This window comes from Felis catus, chromosome D3 (assembly GCF_018350175.1).
Source record: "Felis catus isolate Fca126 chromosome D3, F.catus_Fca126_mat1.0, whole genome shotgun sequence".
NCBI classification, from domain to species: Eukaryota; Metazoa; Chordata; class Mammalia; order Carnivora; family Felidae; genus Felis; species Felis catus.
The window spans coordinates 53781221-53792953 of NC_058379.1; the positions used below are offsets into that span (position 1 = coordinate 53781221).

An 11733-nucleotide genomic window follows, 5' to 3' on the forward strand; every position below is an offset into this window, starting at 1 on the left:
CTGGTTGTTAGGGGGGCCTGGTAGCTTGTGTCAGATATCCACCAACTTGCTCTCCCTGAGCAAGAATCCTGTGACCTTGGGCAAGCCCATCAGTCACCTTGCATTTCTGTGCTTTATCTTCATGTCTGTCCCTTGAGGGTGGATTATAAGGGCTTAGACACTTTCTAGCTCAAGCAAGCCCAAGCTCAGGTAAGCATGTGGTTCAGTTGATGACCCCAAAGGCTGGTCCAGTTCCTGTCTGTATCTAGATTTCTACCTATTAATTATTTTACTGGCTGGGAAACCTAAGCATCTATTTTGAAACTTAAGGATCAAATGCTTATTAAAGTCAAACTGATGTCCGTCCATGCTCTCCCTCTGCCCTCCTTAGACATATCCCACCTTAATTCTACACAAATTCCACCAATCCCAACCTCTAACATCAATGACCTCTGCACAAACTTCAAATGTGAGAACGACGGCATCTGCGTTGTCCGAAATGGCAAGGCCGAGTGCAGGTAAGGGGTCACTTGGACAAGATCTCCCCATTCTGTTAGAAATGTTATCATTTACACAATATAGGATTAGATACTGATATTTTCTGTGAGTGAAATCAGTTGATTCTCATCTCAAAGCCATTCATGGGATATTTATTTTTTGGTCTCCATTTGGGACTTTGGATAGCCACAAGAAGAATAAAATTATTTATGAAGAAATAGTACATTGTATTGTAATTGCCTGAAAAAGTCCTCATGTGTTATAAACCTTATTAAGTCCTCACAACAGTCTTGTGTGGTAAAGTGTGACTGTCACTATTTTTTAGATGGAGATTGTTCTCAGAAGTTCTGGGATGAGTTTGGCCAAGAGGTATGGGGGGGAGGTTAAGGGACTGAAACACTGAGAACCAAATTTTCTCTGTTACCTACATCACCTTCCTTTCCTACCTCAGAGCCACTATTTTGAGTACCAGATGAGCAGTGATTCCATGTCTTTGCCACTGGCCTTGCCTGGCCCTCTGGAGCTAGTCTATCCATTCCCCTCCAGTTGAGTTCCATATGCCAATGACCCGAATGTTGAGCCGCACCCTTAATGGCGAAGATTTTCAGACTGAAATATCAACTCATAACTCTGGGTCACGTTCCGACGTGCAGGTGTCTGTCAGGGGAAGACTGGTGGTTCCTGGGCGAAAGGTGCGAGAGGAGAGGCTCCACCCAGGATACCATTGTCATCGCTGCATCTTCTACCGTTGCTGTGTTTGCCCTGATGCTGATAGTCACCCTCGTCAGTGTCTATTGTACCAGGAAGAGATATCGTAGGAGGACAACTTCAAATACAACAGACATGACTCTGGAAAATGTAAGTTGAGCCTGGTATTTGGTTATTCAAAACCTACTGATGAAATCATATGCAGAAGAATTAGGGCTTTCTTACATACTTTAAAAAAAAATCTCTTTATTCCCTATGTTGGATAACAGCTTTGAAACTATACATTCCTGTTACCTTCGCTATAAGTCTATGGTTCTTGGAGTCCATGAAGGCTTTGGGGGAGGAGTTTATATCCTCCTGGACTTGTATCTAAAATTGGTTCTGGTTGTACATTTTTTCTGGGATGAGGGTCTGTGACCCTTCTGAGAGGCAAAACTGATTTTGCCATAAGTTCCAACCTTCCTGTTAGAGGTGACAGGTGATAAGTGTTTTTGTGCTGAAGGTATTTCAGGGGTGATTGAGCTCAGGTTTGTTGGAAGGGAGTGCTGGCATGTTTGATGCTTTTCCATTAAAAAAACGTTCCAATTCATTCTGGCTTCATGTGCAGTAACTAACCTTGAGGCCAGATGTTATTAAAAATTTTTTAATGTTTATTCATTTTTGAGATAGAGAGGGCATGAGCAGGCGAGTGGCAGAGAGAGAAAGGGAGACACAGAATCTGAAGCAGGCTCCAGGCTCTGAGCTGTCAGCACAGAGCCCAATGTGGGGCTTGAACCCATGAACCATGAGATCATGACCTGAGCCGAAGTCAGATGCTTAACCGACTGAGCCACCGAAGTGAGTCCAGATTTTCAAGTAGAGGGTTTAAAGTCTTGCCTCAGAAGGTCTCTAAAATGTCAATAGCCTCTTGTAGGTCTCAGATTGGATTCCCCGGGAGACAGTGCTCCCAGCAACACAGAGTAAAGGAGTAACAGAGTGAGAGAAGCTGGACAGGGCAGAGGGTGAGATTGCACTGTGGTGACCTTGCACTTGAGGCCTCGGCCCTGCTATGAGGGGCTCTGGAGCTGGGATAGTGTCCTGAATTTAGGCAAGGGGGCCAGGCTGTTGTACTCTCCCTCATCAACAACCATTGGATGGGGGTTGCCCCATAATCAGAAAAATGGTTATTGAAGACATACTGTTTTAAGACTATGACTTTTTGAAGTGGAAAAATTGGTGTTGAGACACTAAATTTGCAAAGTTAGGTAAAAGATGGACAATGATAAGGAACGGAAAGCATACAGTTTTATTCTATACATGGCTGTCACATTTCCTCAACGTCAGGAAGTGTTTAAAGCTAATAGTAAAGCAATGGCCCGATTATTTCACAAGCTTATTAGAAAAATACTTAAAATGTATACAGGTGTTTTGCTGTGTTTGCTTTTCAGACATGTATTTCCAGCTTACTTTATGACTCAAAATAGAAGGGACAGATTGGCCAATGACCTAGTAGGCCAACCTGGTGGAAGCTGCACCTGCAGGCATGGTACACTGGGCCAGTAGGGATGCACGTGAAAATTAGAGTCGTGGTTAGAAAAGAGAGGACACGGTAGCTGGTGGATGGGACCACCATGTTATTCTTTTGGAAACTGGAAAATATAAGTGGTGTTATAAGGGCGGATTTATGAAGCAAAAATTGGAAGGAGTTAAAGAAAATGATAAAGAGAAGAGAAAGAAAGAAGGAAGTTAAATCAAGAAAGGGGAAAATTATCAGAGTAATTGGGTCATGGTAGGGCCATTAAGTAAACACACACACACACACACACACACACACACCCCTGACCACCGTATTCCCAAGAGCAAGAAATCAACTTATATTTTCCTCAGTCTAGGCATTTCTACAGTGAATTCACTGATAACAGAACCTCCAGATCTAGTTTAGGTCTCCAGACAGAATGCCCTTCTTTCTGAGGCTGCACTGTGTGCTCCTCTTAATGTTTTAGTATCTGAATTATATGAGCAGGCCAGGCCAGTGCGTCTGCCTGGAGACTAGGCTGGGGCAGTCCACCAGCTGGGCGGATGCCAGGAGCCAGTTGATGGCACTTCATTTAAAAATTAGACTTGTGATTCATTTAAATGGCAGTCTTTAAATTTAAAAATTAAATCATCAATTGCTCTTTCCCTTTTTAGCAGCATGCATTTTGAAGATTAACTCAACAATATGGCCAGCAAATGAAATTACAAAGGATTCTTCATCACGGATTTCACCTAGAATATATTACAACTGCCTTGTTCTTCTGTAAATGGATCTTCTCTGTAAATAGCTGGACATACTATAAATCACTATTTTGTTAAAAGTCTAACTGGTGACATGTTTGTGTTTTTGTTTTTCAAAGAGGGGAATTAACTCAGGCTCCTCTGGAAGTATAATAATATCCACAAAAAGGAGCACAACAAACAGAGATAGCTTTCCAAATTCCTGATCATTCCCGGGGGGGAGGGGGGGCAAGTGTAGTGGCCTCATGAGTGATTGCCTAGGAGCCCACTGGAAACACCCGATGGGAATGATCTTCCACGTGCAACCTCAACTTTTCTGTGTCGTCCTGTCCCAGGATAGGGAGGGGTGGTAGGGCAGCTCCCTTTCCCTCTTGCCAAAGCTCGCCACTCTCTTGTTTTCTTACGTTGGCCCTTCAGTATGTGAGCTGGGTTTAGAATTTGTTTGAACATGCAACTGTGATCAACAAGAAAACTTTTGACTCCTAGAACAGTGGGTTCTCCAAGTTCTGGATCTCAAGAGCTTCTATATTCTTCTTCTCCTTTTTAGAAAAAAATTTTTTAATGTTTTATTATTTATTTTTGAGAGAGAGAGGGACAGAGTGTGAGTGGGGATGGGGCAGAGAGAGAAGGAGACATAGAATCCAAAGCAGGCTCCAAGCTCTGAGTTGTCAGCACAAAGCCTGACTAGGGGTTCAAATTCACAAACCATGAGATCATGACCTGAGCCTAAATCAGGAGTTGGATGATTAACTGACTGAGCCACCCAGGAGCCCTCTTCTGCTTTTTGATGTTTATTTATTTATTTTGACGGGGAGGGAAGGGCAGAGAGAGGGAGAGAGATAATCCAAGCAGGCTCTGTGCTGTCAGTGAAGAGCCCGAAGTGGGGCTCGAACTCATGAACCTCGAGATCATGACCTGAGCTGAAATCAAGAGTTGGATGCTTAACTGACTGAGCCATCCAGGCATCCCAGGAGCCTTTACATTCTTAAAAGTTATTGAGAGCCCCAAAGAGCTTCTGTTTGTGAGCATCACATTCATTAGTACTTCCTCTATTAGAAATCCAAGTCAGAAAAACTTAAAACTAGGTATTTGTTAATCATTAAGAAATAATAAGCCTAATGTTTACATGTTAGCATATAATATTTTTATGAAAAATAACTCTATTTTTCAAAACAAGAAAATTTAGCAAAAGAAGGGATAGTGTTTTATACTTTTTTGCAAATCTCTAATGTCTGGGTTAATAGAAAACAGCTAAATTTTCACATTATGTGTCTGCATTCAGTCTATTGTGATATATTACTTTCACTGAAGGATATAAAGCAAGTCTAACCTCACACAGATATGTAGTTGAAAAGGGAGGTGCATTTAAATATCTTTTCAGGGAATTGTGCATATTCTTTGTGAATACTTTATTAAAACTTGACAAATGGTAATTTCTTAAAGATTAGTTGTAACTGGCACCTGAAATGGCACGAATGAACTTTTGTACTCGGTTCAGTATCATCCACCAGTCTGTCGTGTATATTAAATGGATCGTTCATCTATGCATGACTTTGTACTACTGTGTATTGATCATTTAGAAAATACCTTACTGGTTCACTAAGTTCTGCAGCACATACAACCTTTGGCACATTTCATTGTATGATATCAAAACATAACGTTAGTTAATATCACTACTGATCGTATTAAAAAAGTCTTTAATCCTCGGGAAGCTGACACTCGTGGTGGCAAAGGCAAATCTCCTAAGATTCAGATTGTTGATCGAAAGCTTAAATCTTATCACTGACAATAAATACTGTCTTCCTTGTAGTGACAGGCTCACTTCAGTCAATTGTTTTAATTCAAATTTTACTTTGAAATAATTGTAGATTCACATGCCGTTGTTAAAAAAAAAAAAAAAAAAAAAGCAATAGGGAGAGATCCCTGTACCCATCTCGCAGTTTCCCTCAATGGGAACATCTTGCAATACTTACCAGGATATTGACATTGATACAGTCAAAATACAGAACATCTTCATTGCCACAGGAATCCCTCAAGTTGCCTTCAAATAACCACTCCATCTCCTCATTGTCCCTACCTGCTGCTTAACCCCTGGTAACCATCGGTCTGTTCTCTGTTTCTGCAATTTGTCATTTAAAAAAATGTTATACTAACAGAACCATACAGTATAGAACCTTTGGGCATTGCTTTTTTTTTTTTTTTTTTTAACTCAGCATAATTCTCTGTACCTTCATCTAGGTTGTATGTTCAAGAGTTTGTTCCTTTTTATCACCAAGTAGTGTTCACGGTGTGGACTCAGCACAATGTAACCATTTACTTGTTGAAGGACTTCTGGGTTGTTGCCAGTTTGGGGCTATTACAAATAAAGCTGCTATAAACATTCATGCACAGGGTTGTTGTTGTCTTATTAATGCCTATTTGTTTATTTTGAGGGGGTGTGTGGGAATAAGCTTAGGAATTCCTGAGCCTGTGCTGATGGGTTAACAAGGCGTAAAGAATTACAAAGCCATAGGAGGCTCACATCCAAGTTTGGATAAACAAGATGAGGTAAACAGGTATAGAGATGGCAGGGCAAAGGCCCCAATACAAAGGTATATGGGGTAAACAAGATTAGGTATTCAGGACGGAAACGCCCCCCAATGTAACATTTATTCACATTTTGAGGGACAGAGCGTGAGCTGGGGAGGAGCAGGGAGAGAGGAAGACACAGAATCCGAAGCAAGCTCCATGCTCCAAACTGACAGCATGGAGCCGGATGCGGGGCTCCATGCGGGGCTCAAATTCAGAAACCATGAGATCGTGACCTGATCCGAAGATCGTGACCTGATGCTTAACCGACTGAGCCAGGCCCCAGAAATGGCCCCCAATTTAGTACTATACCAGAAAGCTGCTTTCACGGGAAGGAGGGTCCAAATTAGGTAAGCAGGTAAACAGCGCTATAGACCGCTGTGGGTAGAAGTTGCCCAGAGCGGAGCTAATTAGCAGAAGAAAGTTGCCTTGTTGACCCTGAGGTGGCAAGCCTTATCTGTCCTATCCCCTAGGCTAGCTAAGATAAACAGACACAGCGCCTCAGGTCTGCTGTTAACCGTCTGCCTGGCGCCAGGATTTTGTTTTATATTGACCTAAACCCCTAACACTGTATATCTTCAAAACTCCCTTTCCCTCACACCCGTGAGTTAATGTTCACAGATTTATTGTCTCTTTGTGCACGTCCATCACCATGTTTGTAAGCCTTCTGATCCTAATAAACACGTAACGAGGACCCTTACTCGGGGCTCTTGTCTTCTCCCGGACATTAGCCATCTCTTGCATTTAATCCCTTGCTTTCTTGCTAGACGAGAAAGAACTCTAGACCCAGAGTCTATGACGGTGGGGTGCAGAGAGGGAGAAAGAATCCCAAGCAGGCTCTGCACTGTTAGCACAGAGCCCCATGTGGGGCTCAATGTCACAAACCGTAAGATCGTGACTTGAGCTGAAATGAAGAGTTGGACGCTTGGGGTGCCTGGGTGGCTCATTTGGGATCTCATGGTTCGTGAGTTCGAGCCCCTCATCGGGCTCGCTGCTGTCAGTGCAGAGGCTGCTTCAGATCCTCTGTCTCCCTCTCCGCCCCTCCCCAGCTTGTGCTCTCTCTCTCTCTGAAAATAAATAAACATTAAAAAACAAAAAAAGAGTCAGACACTTAACCGACTGAGCCACCCAGGTGCCCTGTACGGGTTTTATGTAGACATAAGTCTTCATTTCTCTGGGATACATGCCCAGGATAGCAATTGCTGGGTCATATGGTAGCTGCATGTTTAGTTTTTTAAGACACGGCCAGACTGATTTGCAGAGCGGCTGTGCCATTTTCCATTCCCAAAAGCAGTATATAGAATCCAGTTTCTCTGCATCTTCATGAGTTTTTGGTGGTGTCACTATCTTTTTTTTTTTTTTTTTTTTTTTTTTTTTTTTTACATAGCCTATTCTTTTAAAGTACTTCTAGATTCACAGCAAAACTGAGCAGAGAGTACAGAGTTCCCATATACCTCTTTCCCCCCACGCCCACAGCGTGGGCCCACAATCAACATCACTACGGTGGTAAGTTTATTGCGATCAGTGAACCTACATTGACCAAAGTATGGACCAAAGTCCATACTTTACATTAGGGTTCACTGTTGGTGAACCACTGTTGGTGGTATATATTCCGTGAGTTTGGACAAATGTATAGATGACATGTATCCATTCTCCTGCAGGGTAGTTTCACCACCTGAAAAATCTCTCTGTGCTCTACCTATTTATTCATCCCTCCCTCCACTTAACCCCTGGCACCCATTAATCTTTCTACTGTCTCCATAGCTTTGCCTTTTCCAGAAAGTCATGTAGTTGAAACCATAAAGGATGTAGCCTTTTCAGAGTGATTTCTTTCACTTGTCACTATTTTTTTTTTTATTTTAGCCACTCTGATAAGTGTGCAGTGGTCTCTCACTGTGGTTTTAATTTGCAGTTTCCTAATGACTAATGACATTGAACATTTATCCATCTATCCGTTTATCTATAGTGTTTTTGAGTGTACCTCCTTGTACAGCTTTTATAATCGTTGCTCTAGGTATTACAATTTTTGTACATAATAATTTACATGAAAGTATACAAAATATGCTTATATTTATATATTAAATGTAGCATATAATTTATGTTCTATGTAATATATACTTATTTATATATTAACATGTATATTTAGAGATAGCTATATAGAAATATATATAAATTCTATTATATATTATTATATTTAAATTATGTATAAGGGGGCACCTGGGTGGCTCAGTTGGTTAAGTGTCCGACTTCGGCTCGGGTCATGATCTCACGGTCCGTGAGTTCAAGCCCCGCGTGGGGCTCTGTGCTGACAGCTCAGAGCCTGAAGCCTGCTTCGGATTCTGTGTCTCCCCCTCTCTGACCCTCCCCTGTTCATGCTCTGTCTCTCTCTGTCTCAAAAATAAACAAACATTAAAAAAAATTATGTATAAGTATTATATGTTATATATAAAATTTAAATTTTTTAAATTTCCATTTACATATATGAAAAAGATGTATACTCACTGGGTAAGATTTCATACAGTTAGTAATGTTTACTGCTTCATTAAGCACATTCTTAAGTAAAAATGGCTTTAAAATCATTTATTTATTTGCTGTGAGTGTGCAACTATAAAAACACCAAGGACACTTCGGTACCCCTGCCTTGATTTGTGCTAAGACACCAGCAGTTTTACCTATGATTACTTTTTGCTCCTATTTTTTTATTGTGGCAAAATATTTTAAACTATAAAATTCATGGGGCATCTGGCTGGCTCACCTGGTAGAATATGTGACTGTTGATCTCAAGGCTGCCAGTTCCAGCCCCAGGTTGGGGTAGAGTTTACTTTTTTTTTTTATTTTTTTTAATGCTTATTTATTTTGGAGACAGAGACAGAGCATGAATGGGGGAGGGTCAGAGAGAGAGGGAGACACAGAATCCGAAGCAGGCTCCGGGCTCTGAGCTGTCAGCACAGAGCCCGACGCGGGGCTTGAACTCACGAACCGCGAGATCATGACCTGAGCCGAAGTCAGATGCTCAACCGACTGAGCCACCCAGGCACCCCTAGAGTTTACTTTAAAAATTAATTAATTAATTAATTAATTTTTTAAAAAACCCATAAAAATCACCATTTAGCCATTTTAAAATAGCGGTCAGTACTTTCACAGTGTTATACAATCACCACCACTCTTTAGTTACAGAATATTCTCACTACTGCCAAAGAAAATCCTATATTCATTAAGCAGTTATTCTCCTTCCTCTTTCCACCCCAGCCCCTGACAACCACTAATCTGCTTTCTGTCTTTGTGGATTTGCCTAGTCTGGACATTGTATGTAAATGGAATCAGATACTATGTGACTTTTGTGTCTGGCTTCTTTCACTTAACACAAGATTTTCAAGGTTCATCCATATTATTTAGCATGTATCAATATATCATTCATTTTTTAAAAAAATGCTTATTTATTTATCTTTGAGGAGAGAGAAAGAGAGAGAGAGAGAACACAAGCTGGGGAGGGGCAGAGAGAGAGGGAGACACAGAATCCGAAGCAGGCTCCAGGCTCTGAGCTGTCAGTGCAGAGCCCGATGTGGGGCTTGAACTCACAAACTGTGAGATTATGACACGAGCTGAAATCAGACGCTTAACTGACTGAGACACCCAGGCGTCCCATCCTTTTTATGGCCGAATAATCTTCTCTTGCATGAATATACCACAATTTTATACATTCATCAGTTGACGGACGTTTGGGTTGTTGACACCTTTCAGCTACTGTGAATAATGCTGCCATGAACATTTTGTACAAGTTTTTGTTCGAACATCTATTGTCATCTCTTTTGGGAATATATGTAGGAGTAGCACTGGTGAGTCACTTGGCAATTCTGTGTTTAACTTTTTGAGGAACTTTCATACTGTTTTCCATGTCAGCTACACCACTTTCACATTCCCATCAGCAATGTATGAGGGGTCCAATTTCTTCACATCCTCACCAGACTTGTGATTTTCCATTTTGTTGTTTAAAAAAAAAACATGAGAGACTCTTAAATACAGACAACAAACTGGGGGTTGATGGGGAGGGAGGGTAGAGGAGAGGGGAAAATGGGTGATGGGCATTGAGGAGGGCGCTTGTTGGGATGAGCACTGAGTGTTGTATGTAAGTGAGGAATCATGGGAATCTACCTCCCACAACCAAGAGCACACTGTATACGCTGTATGTTAGCTAACTTGACAATAGATTATATTAGATAAATAAATACATACATATGTACATACACACATACATACATACATACATAAAAGTAATGTCTACACCTAACATGGGGCCCAAACTCACAACCGTGAGATCAAAAGTTGCATGCTCTACTGACTAAGCCAGCCAAGTGCCCTATTTTTCATTTTTAAAAATTTAAAAATTACACCTCGTGGGTGTAAGGTAGAATCTCGTCATAGACTCACAAATACTTTTGCACCAGCAGTTCAAGTGTCAACACAGAAGAGGCAAATAACATTTTAGTATTAATATAACAATATGTTTTATCTCCATGACCCCATGAAAAGATTTGGGAGGCTGTTAGGCATCTATGGGCCACCCTTTGAAAACAGCTGCACTAGTAAAATGCAGGTAGTGCTTTTGGACTTTTCTGTACACAGTTAGTGATGTTTTAGATGATTTTTCTTGTCTGCTTGCCTTTCACAAAGGCTGAAGGTAGGATAGTGACCTGAGTTTGAGTCCCGGCTCTGTAAATACTAGTTGTGTAATTTTAGGAAAGCTTCCTAATATTTCTGAGCCTCAATTTCCTTAGCCATCAAATGGGGACAATCACTACATATGGGGATTTTTATGTTTTTTAATAAAATAATAAGAGTAAGTTGTCTGGTGCATGGCAGGCATGCAACAAATGGTAGCTATGAAAAGTAGGTAGTGTTAAAAGGGTGATAAAGGGGCGCCTGGGTGGCTCAGTCGGTTAAGAAGCCGACTTCGGCTCAGGTCATGATCTCGCGGTCCGTGAGTTCGAGCCCCGCATCAGGCTCTGTGCTGACAGCTCAGAGCCTGGAGCCTGTTTCAGATTCTGTGTCTCCCTCTCTCTGACCCTCCCCCGTTCATGCTCTGTCTCTCTCTGTCTCAAAAATAAATAAATGTTAAAAAAAAAAATTAAAAAAAAAGTGTGATAAAATTTATTATCTAAACGGGACAATTTTGAAGGTGAAGAGAGCTGTCACAAATGACTATGGACAGCAGACTTTCCCTGTTTCAGACAAACTTGGAATAAAAAGAGGTACTGATGAGGTTTTGGAGTGGGGGTGGGGGGAGGGTGGGTCCGGAGCCGACGGCCAAGAAAGAATTCTTGAGACGTCTCTGGTGCAAAAAGGTGATTTTATTAAGGCATGGGACGGACCGTGGGCAGAAAGAGCTGCGCTGGGGTTGTGAGGAGTGACTGATTATAAACTATGGAGTTGGGGGAGGTCAAGGCAAAAGGGAGTTTTCCTGAAGGACTTTCATATGCTAAAGAGGACTCATAAGATACTGGAGGTCTAGCTATTGTGAAGCTAAGGTGGTTTTTCTCTCCAGTAAGGCATTAACATTAAGACAGTAGGGAATTTCCAGAGAAATGTTCTACTCTGTCTGTTTGTCAGTGGGCTGCAAGCCCTAAGTGAATTTTAATTTTATCTACATTTTCTTCTTGCCTTTGTTCCCCACATCACTATGGAGGGGAGGGTGATGTTAGGGATCCAGGAAACTGAGTATATAGG

The 11733-nt window shown here is 41.5% G+C and overlaps 1 protein-coding gene across 1 annotated transcript in view; it reads left to right on the forward strand.

The window, feature by feature from the left end:
• The window catches only part of MEP1B (meprin A subunit beta), a 28409-nt gene extending 24882 nt beyond the window's left edge, over positions 1-3527 (forward strand). The window contains exons 13-15 of the mRNA XM_023241859.2: positions 371-497; positions 1131-1335; positions 3355-3527. Of these exons, the coding sequence (XP_023097627.2) occupies positions 371-497; positions 1131-1335; positions 3355-3369 (347 nt within the window). The 3' untranslated portion in view covers positions 3370-3527. The remainder of the gene's footprint in view (positions 1-370; positions 498-1130; positions 1336-3354) is intronic.
• Positions 3528-11733: the final 8206 nt, after the last annotated feature.